This window comes from Loxodonta africana, chromosome 1 (assembly GCF_030014295.1).
Source record: "Loxodonta africana isolate mLoxAfr1 chromosome 1, mLoxAfr1.hap2, whole genome shotgun sequence".
Lineage (NCBI taxonomy): Eukaryota > Metazoa > Chordata > Mammalia > Proboscidea > Elephantidae > Loxodonta > Loxodonta africana.
In genome coordinates this window covers 35,189,358-35,212,895 of record NC_087342.1, presented here as the reverse complement: position 1 = coordinate 35,212,895, position 23,538 = coordinate 35,189,358, and the positions used below count along the sequence as shown (strand labels likewise).

General features: G+C 38.9%; 1 protein-coding gene across 1 annotated transcript; it reads left to right on the top strand.

The window, feature by feature from the left end:
* Positions 1-26: 26 nt before the first annotated feature.
* On the top strand, positions 27-21,013 carry NDUFB5 (NADH:ubiquinone oxidoreductase subunit B5). Its single transcript, XM_003412871.4, has 6 exons — positions 27-218; positions 13,663-13,751; positions 16,183-16,249; positions 16,623-16,684; positions 17,703-17,809; positions 20,741-21,013. Exons 1-6 carry the CDS (start codon positions 95-97, stop codon positions 20,859-20,861), a joined length of 570 nt encoding a protein of 189 aa, XP_003412919.1. The 5' UTR covers positions 27-94; the 3' UTR covers positions 20,862-21,013.
* Positions 21,014-23,538: the final 2,525 nt, after the last annotated feature.

The window sequence follows — 23,538 nt, the reverse complement described above, 5'->3', positions numbered from 1 at the left end:
TCAACATGGCCTCCCTCCGCCTTTTCCTCATTGGTGAATTAGTTCCCTCGACTCCTATTATTCTCCCTGCTGCTTCCGCTTGCCCGGATCAGCCATGGCGGCTATGAGCTTGCTTTCGCGGGTTTCGGTCACTGCATTGGCAGCTCTGTCAGGCCGCCGCCTTGGCACTCGACTCGGATTCGGAGAGTTCCTCACCCGTGGCTTTCCGAAGACTGCCGGTGGGTGCTAACCTTGGGAGGAAGCGCGTGCAGGGCATGCAGAGTGAGAGATGAAGGACTCTCCTGGGTGACCTTGGTGGGATTCGGAGGGAGCGGGGAGAAATTGTGAGCCCCGGGCTTGAAAGGAGGAACGAAGCAGGAGCTGCCTGACGAGGTTGAAGTGATTAGATCAGTCGCGCTTGAACTATTAACTAGCATTTGTAAAACGCTTTACCATTCACCAGCCCAGTTGGTGCTAATTTGCCGATGAAGCTGAAGCTAGGAGGGGATAGAGCTGAGATCCCAGTCTCTCAGGCACCAAATTTTTTGTACGTTGCACCTGTAGTGGGCTCTAGTCACACAAGATGGGAAGTCATATTGCCGAGGAGACAGCTGATATTAAATGTTATGTGGACAAGAGGAGGTTCAGAGACAAATATCCAGAAGGCACAGTGCCTATAGAGCCCACGGTACTTTTAGGGGTCCAGAAAATGTTTTTAATTTTTTTTTAATCGGAAAAAAAAAGAGACGATAGCGTTAATGAATATGGGGTAATGAATCCAACCTGGCTTGTATTCGTTTTATATCAAACGCAGTCAGAAGATATTGTCTTAAATATCTTCTTATAAAAGCAAAGGTACCTAGGTCCCAGGAAAGTTACACTGCAGCCCCCGGAGGGCTGTTTGGAGTCCCTTGGAGAGGATGGCAGCCTTCCAGGGCTATGAATAATCATAATATTCTTTATTATGTGTCTTTACTATGCAGAATGAAATTCTTTATATTCAGTCTTATTCTCTCAAAGACTGCAGAGTAGGTACGCTGTTATTAGTTCCATTTTACAGATGAGGAAACTGAGACTCAAATGTTACAAAAATTATGCTCCATCAATTGGTCTCAACCCACATGGATCAGAGGAAAATGAAGAACACCAGAGACACAAGGTAAATATGAGCCCAGGAGACGGAAAGGACCACATAACCACATAAACATCAGCCTGAGACCAGAAGAACTGGATGGTTCCTGGCTACCACCGATCACTGCCCTGGTAGGGAACACAATAGAGAATCCCTGAAGGAGCAGGAGAACAGTGGGATGCAGACCATAAATTCTCGTAAAAAGACCAGACTTAATGGTCTGACTGAGACTGGAGGGACTCTGGAGGTCATGGTCCCTGGACACTCTGTTAGCCCAAGACTGGAACCATTCCCAAAACTAACTCTTCAAACAGGAATTGGACTGGACTATAAGACAGTAAATGATACTGGTGAGGAGTGAGCTTCTTGGCTCAAGTAGTCACATGAGACTATGTGGGCAGCTCCTGTCTGGAGGTGAGATGAGAAGGCAGAGGAGGATAGGAGCTGGCTGAATGATCAAGGGGAATACAGGGTGGAGAGAAGAAGTATGCTGTTTCATTATGGGGAGAACAGCTAGGAGTACATACCAAGGTGTGTATAAGTTTTTGTATGAGAGACTGACTTGATTTGTAAACTTTCACTTAAAGCTCAATCAGTCACCACTGTAGTAAATTTAATAATAACAACAGCCAATACATTTATTTACTGAGCACTTACTATGTGTCTGATGCCAGTCTAAGAATTTTAAAGGTATTAATTCACTCAATCCTGTTGATCAAAGATGCACTGTAAGCTATTTGCCCAATTCAGCCTTAAGTAGGTAAGAGGAACTGAAATTTGTTACCCAAAAGCCAAAAGGATCTTGTCCAACCTCAAAACAGTTTTTACTATTGTATTACCCTTCTCTTCTTCCAGTTTAATTTGAATTATGCCATTTCACATGATAAGGCAATTTACATAGAACAGACTTGCTGGAAAAAATGATGGAAAGGACAAACAGTATATGACAGATTTCCAGCAGGAATCGTAGCATGTCACAAAACTACCTATGCTAACATTTTTTTTTTAAATTTTTATTGTGCTTTAAGTGAAAGCTTACAAATCAAGTCAGTCTGTCATACAAAAACTTGTATACACCTTGCTACATACTCTCAATTGCTTTCCCCCTAATGAGACAGTCCGCTCCTTCCCTCCACTCTGTCTTTTCGTGTCCATTTCGCCAGCTTCTAACCCCCTCGACCCTCTCATCTCCTCTCCAGGCAGGAGATGCCGACATAGTCTCAAGTGTCCACCTGATCCAAGAAGCTCACTGCTCACCAGCATCCCTCTCCAACCCATTGTCCAGTCCAATCCCTGTCTGAAGAGTTGGCTTTGGGAATGGTTCCTGTCCTAGGCCAACAGAAGGTCTGGAGGTCACGACCACCAGGGTCCTTCTAGTCTCAGTCAGACCATTAAGTCTGGTCTTTTTACGAGAATCTGGGATTTGCATCCCACTGCTCTCCTGCTCCCTCAGGAGTTCTCTGTTGTGTTCCCTGTCGGGGCAGTCATTGGTTGTAGCCAGGCGCCATCTAGTTCTTCTGGTCTTAGGATGATGTAGTCTCTGGTTTATGTGGCCATTTCTGCCTCATGGGCTCATAATCGCCTTGTGTCCTTGGTGTTCTTCATTCTCCTTTGATCCATGTGGGTTGAGACCAATTGATGCATCTTAGATGGCTGCTTGCTAGTGTTTTAAGACCCCAGACGCCACTCTTCAAGATGGGATGCAGAATGTTTTCTTAGTAGATTTTATTATGCCAATTAACTTAGATGTCCCCTGAAACCATGGTCCCCAGACCCCTGCCACTGCTATGCTGGCCTTCAAAACGTTCAGTTTATTCAGGAAACTTCTTTGCTTTTGGTTTAGTCCAGTTGTGCTGACCTCCCCTGTATTGTGTGTTGTCTTTCCAGTCACCTAAAGTAGTTCTTATCTACTAATTAGTGAATACCCCTCTCCCACCCTCCTCCCCTCCTCCCTCTCATAACCTTCAAAGAATATTTTCTTCTCTGTTTAAACTATTTCTTGAGTTTTTATAATAGTGGTCTTATACAATATTTATCCTTTTGCAACTCACTAATTTCACTCAGCATAATGCCTTCTAGATTCATCAATCCTATGACGTGTTTCACAGATTCATCACTGTTCTTTATCGATGTGTAGTATTCCATTGTGTGAATATAACATAATTTATTTATCCATTCATCCACTGATGGGCACCTTGGTTGCTTCCATCTTTTTGCTATTGTAAACAGTGCTGCCATAAACATGGGTGTGCATATATCTGTTCGTGTAAAGGCTCTTATTTCTCTGGGATATATTCCAAGGAGTGGGATTGCTGGATCAGATGTTCTATTTCTAGCTTTTCAAGGAAACGCCAAATCGATTTCCAAAGTGGTTGTACCATTTGACATTCCCACCAGCAGCGTAGAAGTGTTCCAGTCTCTCCACAGCCTCTCCAACATATATTGTTTTGTGTTTTTTTGATTCGTGCCAGCCTTGTTGGAGTGAGATGGAATCTCTTTGTAGTTTTGATCTGCATTTCTCTAATGGCTAATGATCGTGAGCATTTCCTCCTGTATCTGTTAGCTACCTGAATGTCTTCTTCAGTGAAGTGTCTGTTCGTATCTTTTGCCCATTTTTCAATTGGGTTATTTGTCTTTCTGTAGTTGAGTTTTTACAGTATCATGTAGATTTTAGAGATCAGATGCTGATCGGAAATGTCATAGCTGAATCTTTCTCCCAGTCTGTAGGTAATCTTTTTACTCTTTTGGTGAAGTTTTTGGATGAGCATAAGTGTTTGATTTTTAGGAGCTCCCAGTTATCTAGTTTCTCTTCTGTGCTGTTAGTAATGTTTTGTATACTGTTTATACCATGCATTAGGGCTCCCAACATTGTCCCTATTTTTTCTATGATCTTTATCATTTTAGATTTTATATTTAGGTCTTTGATCCATTTTGAGCTCGTTTTTGTGCATGGAGTGAGGTATGGGTCTTGTTTCATTTTTTTGCAGATGGATATCCCGTTATGCCAGCTCCATTTGTTAAAAAGACTATCTTTTCCTCATTTAACTGTTTTGGGGCCTTTGTCAAATATCAACTGCTCATATGTGGATGGATTTATGTCTGGATTCTCAATTCTGTTCCATTGGTCCATGTATCTGTTGTTGTACCAGTACCAGGCTGTTTTGACTACTGTGGCGGTATAATAGGTTCTAAAATCAGGTAAAGTAAGGCCTCCCACTTTTTCAGTAATGCCGTATTTATCCGGGGCCTCTTTCCCTTCCATATGAAATTGGTGATTTGTTTCTCCATCTCATTAAAGAATGTCGTTGGAATTTGGATCAGAATTGCATTAAATGTATAGATCGCTTTTGGTAGAATCGACATTTTTATGATGTTGTCTTCCTATCCATGAGCAACATATGTTTTTCCACTTATGTAGATCTCTTTTGGTTTCTTGCAGAAGTGTATTTAGTTTTCTTTGTATAAGTCTTTTACATCTCTGGTAAGATTTATTCCTAAGTATTTTATCTTCTTTGGTGCTTCTGTAAATGGAATTGAGTTGGTGACTTTCCTCTTCGATGTTCTTTTTGTTGGTGTAGAGGAATCCACCTGATTTTTGTATGTTTATCTTGTATCCCAATACTCTGCTGAACTCTTCTATTAGTTTCAGTAGTTTTCTGGAGGATTCCTTAGGGTTTTCTGTGTATAAGATCATGTCATCTGCAAATAGAGATACTTTTACTTCTTCCTTGTCAATCTGGATGCCCTTTATTTCTTTCTCTAGCCTAATTGCTCTGGTTAGGATCTCCAGCACAATGTTGAATAAGAGTGATGATAAAGGGGATCCTTGTCTGGTTCCCGATCTCAGTGGAAATGCTTTCAGGCTCTCTCCATTTAGGATGATGTTGGAAGTTGGCTTTGTATAAATGCCCTTTATTATGTTGAGGAATTTTCCTTCTACTCTTAATATGCTGAGAGTTTTTATCATGAATAGGTATTGCACTTTGTCAAATGCCTTTTCTCTATCAATTGATAAAATCATGTGATTCTTGTCTTTTATTTATGTGATGAATTACATTAATTGTTTTTTTGATGTTGAACCATCCCTGCATACCTGGTATGAATCCCACTTGGTCATGGCAAGTTATTTTTTTGATATGTTGTTGAATTCTCTTGGCTAGAATTTTGTTGAGGATTTTTGCATCTAAGTTCATGAGGGATATAGGTCTGTAATTTTTTTTTTGTGGTGTCTTCAGCTGGTTTTGGTATCAGGGATATGGTGGTTTCATAGAATGAGTTTGGTAGTATTCCGTCCTTTTCTGTGCTCTGAAATACCTTTGGTAGTAGTGGTGTTAACTCTTCTCTGTAAGTTTGGTAGAACTCTGCAGTGAAGCTGTCCGGGCCAGGACTTTTTTTGTTGGGAGTTTTTCGAGTACCTTTTCAATCTCTTCTTTTGTTATGGGTCTATTTAGTTGTTCTACCTCTGTTTGTGTTAGTTTGGGTAGGTAGTGTGTTTCTAGGAAATCATCCATTTCTTCTAGGTTTTCAAATTTGTTAGAGTTTTTCATAGTAATCTGATATGATTCTTTTAATTTCACTTGGGTCTGTTGTAATATCGCCGGTCTCATTTCTTTTTCAGGTTATTTGATTCCTCTCCTTTTTTTTTTTTTCCCTCAGTTTGGCCAGTGGTTTATCAATTTTGTTGATTTTTTAAAAAGGCCAGCTTTTGGTCTTGTTAGTTCTTTCAATTGTTTTTCTGTTTTCTATTTTGTTCTGCTCTAATTTTTATTATGTGTTTCCTTCTGGTGCCTGAGAGTTTCTTTTGCTCTTTTTCTATTTGTTCAAGTTGTAGGGATAATTCTTAGATTTTGGCCCTTTCTTTCTGAATGTGTACATTTATTGATATAAATTGACCTCTGAGCACAGCTTTTGCTGTGTCCCAAAGGCTGTGATAGGAAGTGTTTTCATTCTCATTGAATTCTATGAATTTCTTTATTACATCCTTAATGTCTTCTATAATCTAGTCTTTTTTGAGCAGGGTATTGTTCACTTTCCAAGTGTTTGCTTTCTGTTTCCTGCTTTTTCTGTTATTGATTTCCACTTAATGGCCTTAGGGTTAGAGAAGATGGTTTGTAATGTTTTGATGTTTTGGATGTTTCTAAGGCTTGCTTTATGAGCTAATATGTGGTCTACCCAGTGCCTTCAAGTCGATTCCAACTCATAGTGACCCTATAGGACAGAGTAGAACTGCTCCATAGAGTTTCCAAGGAGCACCAGGTGGATTCAAACTGCCAACCCTTTGGTTGGCAGCCGTAGCATTTAACCACTACGCCACCAGGGTTTCCATATGTGGTCTATTCTAGAGAATGTCCCATGTGCACTAGAAAAGAAAGTATACTTGGCTACTGTTGGGTGGAGTGTTCTGTTTATGTCTGTGAGGTCAAGTTGGTTGATTGTGGCATTTAGATCTTCCGTGTCTTTATTGAGCTTCTTTCTGGATGTCCTGTCCTTCACTGACAGTGGTGTGTGGAAGTCTCCTACTATTATTGTGGAGCTGTCTATCTCACTTTTCAGTGCTGATGCAGTTTGTTTTATGTATTTTGCAGCCCTGTCATTGGGTGCATAAATATTTAATATTGTTACATCTTCTTTAATCATTATATAGTGTCCGTCCTTGTCCTTTATGATGGATTTAACTTTAAAATTTATTTTGTCGGAAATTAATATTAACACTCCTGCTCTTTTTTGATTGCTGTTTGCTTGATATATTTTTTTCCATCCTTTGAGTTTTTGTTTGTTTGTGTCTCTGAGTCTACGGTGTGTCTCTTACAGGCAGCATATAGACGGATCGCGTTTTTTAATGCATTCCGCCACTCTCTGTCTCTTTATTGGTGCATTTAGTCCGTTTACATTCAGCATAATAATGGATAGATATGAATTTAGTGCTATCATATTGATGTCTTTTTTTGTGTGTTGTTGACGGTTTCTTTTTCCCACTTAGTTTTATGTGCTGAGTAGATTGTCTTTATATATTGTCCTTTCCTCATATTCATTGTTGTTGATTTTGTTTCTGCTGAGTCTCTATTTTTTTCTTGTATTTCATTTTGATGAGTAGGCTAGTTTGTCTCCTTTGTGGTTACCTTATTATTTACCCCTATTTTTCTAAATTGAAACTGAACTTTTATTTCTTTGTATCGCCGTATATCTTCCTCTCCATATGGAAGGTCCATGATTACATTTCTTAGTCCCTCTTTATTATTTTAATGTTGTCTTGTTTTATGTAATAACATAGCTGTTACCCTGTTTTGAGCTTTTTTTTTTTTAAATCTTGCTTTGTTTTTTTGATTTCCCTGTCTGGGTTGACTTCTGATTGCTCTACCCAGTGTTCTAGTCTTGGGTTGATAGGTGATATTGATTTTCTAACCAGAAAACTCCCTTTAGTATTTCTTGTAGTTTTGGTTTGGTTTTTAAGAATTCCCTAAACTTCTGTTTATCTGGAAGTGTCCTAATTTCACTTTCATATTTAAGAGACAGTTTTGCTGGATATATGAGTCTTGGCTAGCAATTTTTTTCCTTCAATTTTTTTTAAATAAGTCATATCATTGCCTTCTTGCCTGCATGATTTCTGCTTAGTGAACCAAGTAGTCTGAGTTTATTCTTATTGGTTCTCCTTTGTAGGTGACTTTTCATTTATCCCTAGCTGCTCTTAAAATTCTCTCTTTATCTTTGGTTTTGGCAAGTTTGTTTAAGACTTTCTTTTCAGATCTACCTTATGTGGAGTTTGATGAGCATCTTGGATAGATATGTTCTCATCTTTCACGATATCAGGGAAGTTTTCTGCCAACAAACCTTCAACAATTCTTTCTGTATTTTCTGTTATCCCTCCGTGTTCTGGTACTCCAACACTCGTAGGTTATTTCTCTTGATAGAGTCCCACATGATTCTTAAGGTTTCTTTATTTTTTTTAATTCTTTTATCTGATTTTTTTTCAAATACATTAGTGTCAAGTGATTTATTTTCAAGTTCAGAAATTCTGGCTTCCACTTGCTCAATTCTCCTTTTACTTTCTATTGAGTTGTCTACTTCTGTAATTTTATTGTTAATATTCTGAATTTTTGAATGCTGTCTATGGATATTTCCAGCTTATTAAATTTTTCATTATGTTCCTGAATAATCTTTCTAATTTCTTTAGTTGCTTTATCTGTGTGTTCCTTGGGTTGTTCTGTGTATTGCCTCATTTCCTTCCTGATGTCTTGAAGGGTTCTGTATATTAAACTTTTGTATTCTGCCTCTGGTAATTCCAGGAATGCACTTTCATCTGAAAGATCCCTGGATTCTTTGTTTTGAGAGCTTGTTGAGATGATCTTGGTCTGTTTCTTTATGTGACTTGATATTGACTTTTGTCTCCAAGCCATCTATAAGTTATTGTATTAGTTTATGTTTGCTTACTGTGTCATACCTTCTTGCTTTGTTTTGTTTTGATACGCCCAAATAGGTTGCTTGAGTGAGCTAGCCTAATTATTTACCCCTTTTCGGCTCTGATATTCTGTCCCCAGATGGCTAGAGCTGTTATCAGGTATATCAGTCTAGGCGTCCATTCACTTTTCTTGTATGAATTCAGCTCAGGTGTCGAGGTAGCTGATCATCAAGTTTGTGGTACAGGCTCTGTCCTACAGTCTTAGAGGGGCAGGGGTGACTGGCGTATGTACTGGTATCTGATTGCAGCAGGGGGTCACGCTCTAAACAAGGCAGGGGGCTGAGAACTGACCCCCAAGTGTCTCTGAGGAAAGCGTGTCCCTGTTCCTTAGAGTGTGCAGGTGGGTGAGTCCTGCAGATGGACCATGGGCATCCACTGTTTTTGGTTGTAAGGACTGGGAGGTAGCAGTTATCCTTGGACCCCTGTCGCGTGTGGCTGGGTGACCTCAGTGGAGCTACCAGTCTTTAGGCCCCTGATGTGTGTAGGTGAGGATCCTGTTTAATTGGCAAAGCAGTGTCAAACATCAAACACCCACCTCTCCACTGCACAGCTGAAATGGTTGGAGTCTGCCAACAAGGGCCTATTCTCCAGAAATAGGCCCACCCAGGTCCATGCAGAGGGGAAAGGTGCTCAAAGTCCACAGACTATTTATGACTGGACAGGAGCCGCTTTTGTCCTGAGTTCCCCAGGGTAGCGGAGCTGGCAAATTATCTTTTCCCCCAAATGCAATTTTTTTGCTTCTCTAAGGCAGGGAGAATGGCCGTAGGTGGTCAATAGTGCCTATCTCAGGCCCAGGGAATTCAGCCGGTGAAGCTGGCTTGGGGGCAGGGGGCATGGTAAAATATATGCAAATACTTAGCTTTTGCCCAGTGTGTGGTTCTTCTCTGGATCCGGAGGTGTGTATAGGCTGTGTGGCTGGCTGCTTCTCCATGAGGAAACTGCAGCCGAGTGCTAGTACCAGCCCGCTGCCGCTGCTCCAGGAATGGTGCCTAAAGGCTCCCCACGATTCAAGTCCGGTAACTCCTCTTCGCTTCTGAACTGTCTCTTCCTCCCCCGCCCCTCAGTTCATTTTCTAAGGTTGCCTTTGGTGCTCAGGGATCCTAGCTTGTAATAAATATACTCGTTTCACTTGTTTTTGGGGGTCTTTGTTGTAAAGAGGGCTTGCTGGAAGTGTCTTGTCTATTCCACCATCTTGGCTCTGCCTCTCATATTATTTGTGCTAACATTTCTTGATAAAGTCTTCTTGTAAGTTATTTTTTTATTACAAAGACCCTCTTCTTCAAATCCTTCACCTAACGTTTAATCAAGCCTGACTGGAGATAAACAGGCAAAATTTCTCTCTCAGCTCTTCCCATTCTTGGAGTTCTGGAAAGATCACTAACAGGTACTCTAAGCCCTTTCCACCTGGAGCAAGAAAAGATCTAATAGCCATCTTTGGGCTACTGTTTCAGTTATGTGTACCTGGCTTTTAAAGATATTTGGCATGCAAAACCTTTGCTTTCACTGTAGAATGAAAGATTTTAATCTGCTTATGTTGTGTTCTTGTTTATGTCTGCCCCTCCTAGAATGTAAACTGCAGTAGAGTAGGGGACCTTGTCATTTTGCTTTATTTTCTTTGGAGCTAGACTGCCTAGGTCCAAATCCTGGCTCAGAACTTTGTAGCTTTGTGGCCCTGGGCCTTCAGGTCTTGGAAGCTAAGTGGAAGGGACTTGGTTAATGTGTATACTTAATTGCTCAGAACCTGCACTTCCTCGTCATTAAAAAAAAAAAATTTGCCATAGAGTTGATTCTGACTTACAGTGACCCTATAGGACAAGGTAGAACTGCCCCATAGAGTTTCCAAGGAGCACCTAGTGGATTCGAACTGCCAACCTTTTGTTTAGCAGCCTTAGCTCTTAACCACTATGCCACCAGGGTTTCCCTGGGGGTGATAATTGTAACCTACCTCATAAAGTTGTTGTGAAGAATGAATGGGTTAATACGTTCAGTGGGATGGATTTCCAGCACGTGGCATCAGCCTTCTGTAGGGCCTTATGACCACTCACACCTTTCTTAAACATCTAGTGCTGTCATGCTGTCTTCATTCAGCCTCGGTGAAAACCTTTGTCAAAAAAAAATGAGCAGATTAAAGTATTCTCTCTATTTAATTAAATATTTTTAAATGTCAGATATCAGGGATTCCAAAAATGAGCTTAAGCTCTCCCTTCAGCTGCAAGAAACTTTAATGGGGAAAACTGATAAGAGCAAATTATGGTTAAAAAGAAACTGAGAAGAGCATTAGAATGGACATAGAATGGAGTTAATCCAGACCGGACAGATGTGGCATTTTAACCGGATTATGGGGATAGTTTTAACAGGTGAAGTTTGCAGAAAGGTAAAGGGCGAGTTTTCTGATATGTCTCAGTATGGGATAGGTAGGTGTTGAGAGAGAAGGCTAAAAAGGGAGATTGGGACCAAATTGGGGGAGAGGAGGGGCTGAATTCAAAGACAAACCTTCTTAACATTGTTTTGTAGCCACCAGAGTGCCACAGGCAGTGTTTTAGCCAAGAATGACATCAGTTGTATGTTTTAGGAAGATGTTTCTGAAGATTGGATGGCTTATAGGGGATACAGACTACTTAAGCCACTGAGGTAATGAGGGCATGGAAAGAAATGGAGAGTTTAAGTCTTATAATCAAGAAGCTTTGAAAACTGATGAATGAGGAATAGTACAGGGAAGATGACTGAGATTTTTGTGTGTTTGAGACACAGTAAGTTTCAACATTAAGTTTCAACATTATCTTACTTGATCTTCTGAAAACTCGCAATTGTCAAAGACTCAGTAACTTTCCTGAGGCTATTTGTATTTTTGAAAAATGGTTACTGAAGCCTTAAAATGGGTTGCTTTTGAGCTGACTCTGACTTGTGGCGACCCCAAGTGTGTCAGAGTAGAACAAGCTCCATAGGGTTTTCAATGGCTGATTTCTCGGAAGTCTATCACTAGGCCTCTCTTCCAAGGCGCCTCTGGGTGGACTCCTACTCCCAACCTTTTGGTTAGCAGCTGAGTGTGTTAACTGTTTGTACCACCCAGGGACTCCATTGAAGCCTTGTTGTTGTTAGTTGCTATGGAGTCGATTCCAACTCATGACCCCATGTATGCAGAGGAAAACTGCTACACAGGGTTTTCAAGGCTGTAACATTTTAGGGAATGGAGGTGGAGGCTCCTCCTGCACCAGCTGTATACTTGTAGTATATCAGGTTAAGATTGAACTGGCCTTTGACTTTTTTGATAACCATATCACATATCAATGATTCTTAAGTTTATGGGCAACTTTTTTTTTTTTTTTTTTAATCTGGTTAGGACTTTACATTTGATTTATTACATTTAATCCTTTAAGAGTCATTCTTTTGTAAATGTACGTGAAGACTTTTTTGGGGATCCCAATTTCATCATCATCATATTACCCAGTCTTGCAGAAACAGCTTTACGTCCTCCTCTAAGACTTGTCAGGAACGCCATCTCGCCTCATCCAAGCCAGTCACAGAAAGTTTGACCGTTAAGAGAGCCTTTGGCAGTTTACTGCATGAATTAATTAGCACCTTTTTGGGTATATCAATCAGTGACCCATTACAGATTCATCTAACTTGCTTTTCTCAGCTTGGGTTGTGCCTCCCTCCCCCACATTCCCACGCTCACTCCTCTGTCATAAGTAGGAATTTTCCCTCTGCCCTGTTCTTCTGTGACACTGCATCCTGCTTCTCTCCTTTCTTGCCCTAATAAACTTGTAATTATGTTTATCTGTTTTCTTACCTGCCTCTCCCAGCAGGATATATACAGCCCTTAGACTGCAGACCTAGCATAGGACCTGAACACAGCAGGTACTTAAAAAAATAATAATAGTGTCTTTCAAATGATTTGCTTTGTCGAGTTCTTTTAGTCATTTTAGAAGGCTTAGTAGTATGAATTGCACTTAGTAAATTCATGTGAGCTTCTAATTCTCATGTGAATTAACTTCCTAAATTCATTGCAAGATGTCACAGGTGTACTAAAATTAAGACAGTTTCTACCTTCAAGACATTTACAGTTCAATGGGGGCAGTGAAAGCAAGCACAGCTGTCACTAGAATACACAGTATTCAAGGGAGAGAGATTGCCTTTGGCTGGGAAGAGTATGGGTCTCTTGGAGGATAGTAGATTCCAGCAGAAGGGAAGGCATTCTGGACATTATAGTGCCAACAAAGGATACAGATCTTCCTGACGTTGTTTGTGTCTGAATTCTTTTAATAGGAAGTTAAAACTTTTCATTCCACGGTGACAGCTAAGGCTTCACATGCAAAATTTCCTTCTGAGGAATTACACAGCTGAAACACAGTAACCCTCAGTTACTCTGACAGCTAGATCCTTTTTGTTATTGTTAGTTGCCATCAAGTTGGAAAGGGGTTAGAGCACCCTCCAGACCTCCAAGAAAGTAGAATAATATAGAAAGAGAATCTGGGAGTAAAATTTTGCCTCAGTTTTTCTCCAGCTAACTTTACTAAATACTAGCTGGGGAGGGATTTGAACAGTAGGATATTTGTAATTAGAAACAATTTACAAAGGGATTTTATCAAGATATGTTAGTGTGTAGTTTTGCAACATGTTTAAGTTTCTACTGAGGATTTGTTAAATAATTGTTGCTGGTCCTTTCCATCTATTTTGTATCACGTGCTTAATGTATATTGCTTCGTGGTGTGAAATGGCATAATTTAAGTTAAATTTCTTCCTTTTGCAGCTTTGGCGCATATTTGTTGCAGATGTAAAAGATGAGTAGCCCACCAAGAGTGTCTGACCTCCCTGCCTGCTGTTGAAACAAACTGAAACAATTATTTAGATATCTCATTAACATTGAGTGAAAATGAGGAGAGCCATAGTTTAGAACAGTGCGTCAACCTATGGTTAAAGATGTCCTATTTGCCCTGGCCTTAGTACTGAAATAAAAAAATGTTTTTTAAAAATCTTAATTCATATTAAACTTTTACAAGTGTACGTGTTATTATATTATCATCTGTTTTATCTTAGACTGTAACAGTATACCTCTGTGAACCTTGTTTAAAACAGGATGTTTTAATATTTGCAGCTCCTGTTCGACACAGTGGAGACTATGGGAAAAGATTGTTTGTCATCAAACCTTCTGGATTTTATGACAAGCGCTTTTTGAATTTACTGGTGAGTTAAAATATTTTGTTGAACTTTTTACATACAAAGTTGTGGGGTTTTTTTGTTTTTTTTTTTTTTTTTGCCTGTTTAGAAAACATTTCATTTTATAAAAGGTTTTATTTTGTAAAATCGTATTTCTTTCCTCAGAAGATACTGAAATAATGTACTAAGATTTGTTACAGTAGTCCCCCATATCCACGGTTTCGCTTTCCATGGCTTCAGTTACCCATGTTCAGCTACAGCCCGAAAATGTTAAATGAGTAGTTGTTATAATTGTTCTATTTTATTATTAGTTATTGTTAATCTCTTAACTGTGCCTAACTTATAAATAAAACTGATATGTATTTATAGGACAAAACATAGTATATATAGGGTTCAGTACTATCCATGGTTTCAGGCATCTATAGAAGTCTCAGAATATATCCCCCATAGATAAGGGGGGGGGTACCGTACTGAATCTTTTCTTTATTAGCCAAACTTGCTTTAAAAAAAAAGATTCATGCTAATTGAAGACAAAACTTGAACCATTCTTTTCTTCCCAAGATAATGGGGTTTTAAAATATAATCTATGTTCCCTGCAGTAAGTACAACAAAATTACAAAATGCAAAACTTCAAACACCGATTCGTTTTAGGATGGTTATTTGTATAACTAAAATGTTCTTTAAATTACAAAAGAACTCATTCAAAGACTTCTTTAAATAAAGAGCTCCCTTACTTTTTTTTTTATTTTTAATTTATGGAAACCCTGGTGGCATAGGGGTTAAGAGCAATGGCTACTAACCAAAAAGTCAGCAGTTTGAATCCACCCGGTGTTCCCTGGAAACTCTATGGGGCAGTTCTGCTCTGTCCTATAGGGTCGCTATGAGTCAGAATTGTCTAGTTTGGTTTTTTTTTCTTCGTGTGTTTATTTTTAATATATTTTACATTTTTAATGTATTTTTCTTTATGCATTATATGAAATCAAGAACGTTGATTTTAGAGAGTGAAGCATGCCTACAGCACAATCTTAATTTAGTAGCAAAATAATAATCGCATTGCTTATTTAGGGTACTTACTTTATCTTTGTGTCTCAAGACTCTTTTAAGAACAAACTGTTTCTAAAGCTGTGAATCACCCACCATTTGAGCACCGACTGGCCTCTGTACTTTTTCTTGCCCTCCCATTGTGGTTATTGCCCCCCTTGGTTGAGCTCCCAGTTTTCTTGCCATGACCAACTAATACCCTCCATGGGGGCTGATGCTTTTGTCTTCTTAATACAAAATTTTCTAATAATTATTACATTTAACAAAAAAAATGAAAAACCACTGTTAAATATATATTGTATTATGAAATTGAGTAATTAGAACAAAAGCACTATGCTTCACTGAGAATATTTCTGGCCAGTGGTCAGTCACCGCTATTAAGGTGGCAACAGTTGAAGGATGGCCAAACGCTAAGGGAAGTGAACTGTTCTGGATTGTGCCACTAACCTCACTGATTATTTTTTTCTCCTTTACAGCCGTCAAACTGCTGATTTTTCTTAATCCTTACTTTTTCCCTTCACTTTTGGTGCTAAATATAACCAAAAACCAAAACCCGTTGCCCTTGAGTCAATTCCAACTCATAGCAACCCTAAAGGACAGAGAGAACTACTTAGGGTTTCCAAGGAGCAGCTGGTGCATTCCAGCTGCCAACCTTTTGGTTAGCAACCAAGCTCTTAATCACTATGCTGTTGAATATAGGCATCTAAAAACCAGAGCAAAAGAAAATCACAGAAATCAGTAATTTGATACTGCATCTCCAATTAGGCAAATTTATTTTACAGTATAACAAAATCAGAATAATGGACCACAACTACCACAGCCTCCACCAGACTGAATCCAGCACAACTAGATGGTGCCCAGCTACTACCACCGACTACTCTGACAGGGATCACAACAGAGGGTCTCATACAGAGCTGGAGATAAATGTAGAACAAAATTCTAACTCACAAAAAAAGACCAGTCTTACTGGTTTTACAGAGACTGGAGAAACCCTAAGAGTATGGCCCCTGGACATACTTTTTAACTCAGTATTGAAGTCATTCCTGAAACTCACCCTTCAGCCAAAGATTAGACAGGTGCATAAAATAAAATGAGACTAAACAGGCACACCAACCCAGGGGGAGGGACAAGTAGGCAGGAGAGGACAGGAAAGCTGATAATGAGGAACCCAAGTTTGAGAAGGGGAGAATGTTCACACATCACAGGGTTGGCAGCCAATGTCACAAAACAGTTTATGTATTAACTGTTTAATGAGAAACTAATTTGCTCTGTAAACCTTTATCTAAAGCACAATAATAAATTGTTTAGTGAGATGGAAATAAAGAAATATAATGAAATCAGGTAATGGGAACAATTTGAGGCTGGTGAAGGAGAGCGAGTTATGAAATAATCATGTGAATATTTTTTTTCTTAACAGAAATTCTACATTTTGTTGACTGGAGTACCAGTAGCAATTGGCATAACTCTGATAAATGTATTCATTGGTAAGTTCTCCACACCCTAGTTGGTAACCAGTTCACCAGTCTCTACATGTACAATTCGGTGACATTGATTACATTCTTCCAGTTATGCAACCATTGTCACTGTCCTTTTCTGAGTTGTTCCTCCCTCATTAACATAAACTTACCACCTAAGGTTCCTATCTAATCTGTCCAGTTGCTGTTAATTTGATCCCATATAGATAGCTCTTAAAAAAGCATAATGTTCAAAGCAGACATTTTTTACTAGTTATGCTAAGCTATTGTTTGGTTTTAAGAACTTCAGGGAATACTTTTGGTTTAAGGTTTAAAGATTGTCTCAGGGTAATATTATAAACTTCTGATGCTAAAGTTGAATGTCATCATTTTCTCTTATTAGGTGAAGCTGAATTAGCAGAAATTCCAGAAGGCTATATCCCTGAACATTGGGAATATTACAAGGTTAGTTTAGGACGTTGAAAATGTCTTCTGTTAGATATCTTGTCAAAGCACTGGTTAATGTTTTAATTTAGCCATTGTAATATAGTTAGTTTTATATATAATTTTTGATATCAAGTAAATGATATATTTTTGTTCTCTCTTTATAAGCAACTTCTCTTGGTACTTTTTTGCATTGATTTCATTATTTTAAGTTTTATGGTTTTTGAACGAATCACTCTGAAATGTTTTCTTGACCTAGCCAAGTAACAGATTTTATCTTTTGTTCAATGCCATGGGAAAGATTTTACCTACTGTGTAGCAGGCACTGCGCTAAGGGTTTTGCAAATATCTCATCCCATGTAAAAGGTACTGTTGTTATTCCCACTTTAGAGATGAGGAAACTAAAGCTTAACAGTTATTAAGCGACTTGTCTCAGAGTTAGGACCAGTATTTGAACCCAGGCAGGCTTGACTCCAGAGCCTGCACTGTTAGTCATCACAGCATACTGGATTCACTACCAAAACGCAAAGTTAATTCTGTAACTTGCCTTGACAAGTGTTGTAGTGAAATAGCTTTGAATATAGAACCCATATGTTTGTAATATGAATGAATTATGTTTTAGAAAAGAAATACTTTGTTATTAAATGTTAAGATAAACCATACATTAGTTTCTTTGCTAACTGATGTAAAGAACTGTATTTGTAGATAACCAAATTGTAGACTTGGCTCCTGAATCTTGCATTTAAGATGTTCGACGTAGTGTAATGGAAAGTGCAGGCTTTGAGGTTAGACAGGCCTGGCTTGAGTTCAGGTGCTGTCACTTAGTAGCAGTATAACTTTGTGCAATTTGCTCATCTATAACATGGGGATGAAAATAGCATCCACCTAATGGATTAAAATTATTGAAAATATATGAAAGTAGTTCACATGTAGTAGGTTGGTTTACCTAACTGAGATGGCCAGTTTTTAAGAACAGTAAGCTAGAAAAGCAAAGTATTGTTTGGAAACTGACAAATTTTAAACAAATTTTCTTTTATAGCATCCTATATCAAGATGGATTGCCCGTACTTTCTTTGACTGTCCTGAAAAGAATTATGAAAAAACAATGGCTGTCCTTCAAATTGAAGCTGAAAAAGCTGACTTACGGTAAAAAAAAAAAAAGGCGGGGGAATATCAACACTCTCCCCATCTATACCCCAGGTTCCCTGTTTCCATTTGTTCAGTTTTCCTGTCCCTTCCTGCCTTCTCGTCTTTGCTTTTGGGCTGGTGTGTCCATTAGTCTCCTCGTATACATGATTGAACTATGAAGCACGACCTTCTTGTATGTTATTGTTGGCCCGGTAGACCTGCCTAATCTTTGGCTGAATGATGAACCTCAGAAGTGACTTGAGTACTGAGTTAAATGGGTGTCTGGGGGCTATACTTTCGGGGTTTCTCCAGTCTCTGACAGACCAGCAAGCCTGGTCTCTTTTTTTTTTGTGAATTTGAGTTTTGTTCTACATTTTTCTCCAGCTCTGTCTGGAACCCTCTATTGTGATCCCTGCCAGAGCAGTCAGTGCTGGTAACCAGGCACCATCTGGCTGTGCTGGGCTCAATCTAATGGAGGTTGTGGTGGTTGTCCATTAGTTCTTTGGACTGATCTTTCCCTTGTGTCTTTGGTCTTCATTCTCCTTTGTTCCAGACAGAATAGGACCAGCAGATGTGTCTTACTTAGATGGCTGCTCACAGGCTTTTAAGATCCCAATTGCTACCAGTGAGAAGGAACTTTTAAATATCGTATTCCTTCATTAAAAAGTTGGTTAATATTGTTAGTTGCTGTCAAGTCAGCTCTGACTCACAGTGATATCTTATGCAGAATAGACCTGTGCTCCATAGGGTTTACAAGGCTGTGATCTTTTGGGAACAGATCACCAGGCCTGTCCTCTGAGTGGAGGTTGTAGTCTTTTACCTTCAGCTGTAAATGCTTCAAGTCCTCTTCATTTTCAGCAAGCAAGGTTGTATCATCTGCATATCACAGGTTGTTAATGAGTTTTCCTTCAATCCTGATGCCATGTTCTTCTTGGTATAGTCCAGCATACAGATTGAATAAATAAGGTGAAAGGATACAACCCTGCTGCCCACCTTTTCCAATTTTAAACCACACAGTAGCCTCTTGTTCCACTTGAATGACTGCCGCTTGGCCTATGTACAGATTCTGCATGAGCACAATTAAGTGTTCTGGAATTCCCATCCTTTGTAATACTGTCCATAATATGTTATGATCCACATGGTTGAATGGCTTTGCATAATCAGTAAAACACAGGTAAACATCTTTCTGAAATTCTCTGAATCTGGTCTGAAAAAAAAAAAAAAAACTTCTGGCAATTCTGTATCAATGTACAGCTCCAGCTGTTTTTCAGTTATGTTCAGCAAAATTTTGCTAGAATGCAATATTAATGATAATGTTTGTTAATTTTCACATACCATTTCATTGCCTTTCTCTGGAATAGGCGCAGATACGGATTTCTACCAGTTGTTGGCCTAGTAGCTGTCTTCCAAATTTCTTGACATAAGCAAATAAGTGCTTCTAGAAGGAGACTCTTAGGAGATGATATCTGTCAGAATAAAAGAAATTCAACTTAAAATATCCTACTTTTTTTTGTGTGTGTGTGCAAGGCAACCCTCCCCCTCCCAATTGCGTTCCCTTCTGCACCCAGTCTCATCCTTAAAGGTGACCCTTGCTTAACAATTTCGTATATATATTCCTAGAAAAAAAATGGATGCATGAGAAAGTTCATATATCATTTAAAAGTGTACTAATACAAATGGACTCATTTTATAAATAACGCTCTTCTGCACCTTTTCTTTATTTCACCTAACACATCTTGTTGCAGCACGTACCCCATTCTTTGTAAAGACAGCATCATGTATTTTATCGGATAGATAGGCCTTTGTTTTTTTAACCAGTTGCCAGTTGTTGGCATTTAGGTTCTTTCTGGGTTTTCTGCTGTTATACATAATGCTGTGGTGAGTATCCTGGTATTTTTGCATACTTAGTGCAACATATCCAGGAAGTAAATTCTGACAGTGACACAGAAAACCAAATTACATGTGCTTTCAAGTTCTGAATAGATCGCCAAGCTCTTGTACCAGTTGTCCTGTCCATCAGCCATGATGATAATTCTTGTTTCTCCAAATCCTTCCCAGTAATTACATTTATCAAACTTCAACATTTTTGCTGATATAGTAGTTGAGAAATGTAATCATTTCAGTTTTGTATTTCTTTGTGATGTTGAGTATTTTTTTCATATATCTATTGGCTGTCTCTATTTCTTTCTCCGTAAATTGCTCCTTTTTCTACTGATTTGTACAATAAGTAAATTAGTCCCCTTTTTTCTTGTTGCAGATGTGTTTTCCCAACTTGTCATTTGTCTTTTGACAGTGTAGAAGTTTTTTGCAGCATAGAAGTGTTTTTATGTTTCCGATAATAAGAGTGTTGTTGTTAGCTGCCATCGAGTCAGCCCCGACTCATGGCAATCTCGTGCACAACAGAATGAAGCACTGTCCGGCCTTGTACCATCCCCACGATTAACTGCAAATCAGACTGTTAATAGCACTTACTAAGTAGCAATGTTTTAATCACTTCATATCTATTTACTTATTTAATTATTGCCAGGTTTGTCAGTCTTTTTCTTTAGCGTCTGGGATTTTGTGTCATGCATAGTTCTCTGACTGTAATTAAATAAGTACATAATTCCAAAATATTTTTTAAAGGTCCACTCATGTTTTCTTTTGCTGCTTTTAAACTTGAACCAATCAGAGATAGAGTTAGGAGTGGGGTATAATATACATTAAGTTCAGTGAGTTTTTGACAGAAACCTGCACCTATGTGACAACTACCACAATCAAGATCATTTCGCTACCTGGACATCTCTTGTGTGCCTCTTTCCCACCCATTCCAGTCAATTCCCATCCCATTCTCTTGGCCCCAGGCTACCACCGATCTGCTTTCTCTTCTTTCTATTTTGAACTTTGTAGCTCCTTAAACTTGAAATTGGAAGTGCTGAAATCACAGTGTTGCTTTTCCATTTGTTGCAGGTTAAAGGAGCTGGAAGTACGAAGATTAATGAGACTAAGAGGTGATGGGCCCTGGTATCAATACTCGACTGTTGATAAGGCACTTGTTGATAATTCTCCAAAAGCAACTCCCGACAACTAATCTTTTATTTCTCTGCATACAAAGTGTATTCTCTTTAGTGACAAAAAATTAAGAAATATACTCTGTATTTTTGCTCTCTGTGATGAATAAAAGAGCCTCTGTCATTGCTCTGTTTCTCAATGTTAGTTCCAATTAAAGTTTTTGATTTTGGAGTTTTGGCTTCCTCTTTTAAGGAGGTTTAAGATGTTGTAATAAAAACTGGGAGAAATAGAAGTGTGCGAACTCCTAAAGTTGTGGCAACTTTGGAAGGTTAGTCTTTTCTTTATCTCATGAATGGAATTAAAGAAGAGAAGGCTAATTATGTTAAGTGTCAGGAGTATAGTTACTTGTACACATGGCCGTATTGTAGACCTCTGGATTATTCAGTGACAACTCAGGATTTTAAATTACACAAATATTGAATCAGTTATGTAAAATAACACCATAATAAACAAATTTTGAGATACCAAATCTTAAAAGTTTGTTTTTGTGTTTTTAGCCACATGCAGTCTTCTTTGGAAACCCTGGTGGCATAGTGGTTAAGTGCTATGGCTGCTAACCAAAGGGTCGGCAGTTCGAATCCGCCAGGCACTCCTTGGAAACTCTATGGGGCAGTTCTACTCTGCGCTATAGGGTCGCTATGAGTCGGAATCAACTCGACGGCACTGGGTTTGGTTTTTGGTTCGGGCAGTCTTCTTTTTTAATGTATGTACATTTTTCTTAAGGTTCCTTAAAGTGCTTTTTTGTAAACACTGCAGAAGTTGTTGCATAAGGTAAAATGATTACTGCAAAGATATGTTAGGTAAGGCTGAAAAGAATAGCTGTTATTTATCAAGCATTTACTCTGTGCAGAGCACTGTGCTAAATAATTTTTTTCATGTTATTTTCAAAATGATGTGAGGTATTATTACTGTCTGCATTTTACAGATGAGAAACCTGTGTCTTAGAGATTTTAAATATACACTCAGAATTTATAGTAATAAGTATTTAAAACATACATTTTAGTGTCCAAAATGGCCTTGTAGCTTCAAACATCAATTTATTTTCAAACCTGTAACAGCAAATCAGTGCATTCTGCATGAAAGTAAAAATGAACCCAGGTCTCCTGAAACTCAGGCCAATGGCCCTCCAATCCAATATGCTGTCCTCAAGGCCAGATGGAGAACTCAGGTTTGCTACATAAACAAAGGAAAGGAAATAAAGCCTCAGGCCATTTGCCCACTCTGCAATCCCACTAATATCCTTAGGAGTGGTTGCATTTTCTAATTTCCCCAGAAGAGGGCTACCACACTCAGCTACTCCCAGATTTTGTTCCTAGGATTCAGATGCAACCTAATTAAAAATGTAAACCAAACACATTGCAGTCAAGTCAATTCTGACACACAGTGGCCCTATGGGACAGAGTTAGAACTGCCTCCGTAGGGTTTCCAAGGCTGTAAATCTTTACAAACACAAACTGCCACATCCGTCTCTGGTGGATCAGCTGGTGGGTTGGAACTGTAAACCTTTTGATTGGCAGCCCAGTGCTTAACCACTGAACCACCAGGGCTCCTTGCAATCTAATTAAAAAAAAATTTTTTTTTGCCATTGAATCCATTCTGACTCATAGGGACCGTACAGGATAGAGTAGAACTGCCCCATAGGGCTTCCGAGGAGTGGCTGGTCGATTTGAACTGCCAACCTTTTGGTTAGCAGCTGAGTTCTTAACCACTGCGCCACCAAACTAAAAAAATCAAACCCGTCTCCTTGCAATTGAATTAAAAAAAAAAACAACTGTCAAGTGGATTCCGACTCACAGTGACCCTATAGGACAGAGTAGAACAGCCCTTTAGGGTTTCCAAGGAGTGGCCGGTGGATTCTAACTGCTGACCTTTGGTTAGTAGCCATGGCTCTTAATTGCTTCTCCACCAGGGCTCTGCAATCTAATTAAAAATTACCACCCCATAATTCTGCCGAAGAGCTGGGGAGAAGGCATACTGTCCCTAAAGCCTCTGCTTATACCAACAATTCCGTTTTGTAGAAGGATAAGGAAATGAAGCAGATGAGCTGCTTAAGTCATGGTTGTAACTGATGTTGGATCTGTATACATTTATGTATTCACTTCTTTTAGACCTCACCTGTTATTTCTTCGTTAGTAATAGATTTTACTGTTTTCTCCTTTTTGCTATTACCATCTAGTAAAAGCTCAATGTAGAAAATATGAAAAGTGTTGCAAAAATACTGGTAGTTCTACCACCCATAAAAAAGTCTGGGAAATTGCTTTCAGTCTTTTATTTTTAAACATAGTTGGGATCATATACATAAAATACAGTTCTTTTTTTTAAGTTTGAAAGTGTTTCTTAGAAAAGTTTAATAAAGGTCACATATATATATAATATATACGTTTTTTGCAAACTTTTTTCCAATTCAAAAATGTATGCATTTATTACTGTTTTATGTTCAGGGGATAAAGGAGTCAGCACAATGGGCATTTCCCTCCAAAGAGCTTATAGCACAGAAGACAGACATTAAATCAGAAATTACAATGCGCTGTAGCAACCTGTGGGGCCCAGACTAGCCTGAGGATCTGGAATGATTGTGAGCAACTACCTGGGGTGGGTAGAGGGGAGGGAAGGGTCTTCCAAGCAGAGGAAGTCTGAGAGGCAAGGGAAAATTGAATTGAAAAAAGTCTAGAGAAGTCTGACAGGTAGGGTATGAG

Bases quoted from the DNA above. Each gene is read 5' to 3' on its own strand.
- NDUFB5 (XM_003412871.4), top strand. From the start codon at position 95: ATGGCGGCTATGAGCTTGCTTTCGCGGGTTTCGGTCACTGCATTGGCA. The intron at 13,752-16,182 runs GTGAGTTAAAAT...TTTTCTTAACAG, and splicing joins AGCGCTTTTTGAATTTACTG to AAATTCTACATTTTGTTGAC. The intron at 16,685-17,702 runs GTTAGTTTAGGA...TTTCTTTTATAG, and splicing joins AACATTGGGAATATTACAAG to CATCCTATATCAAGATGGAT.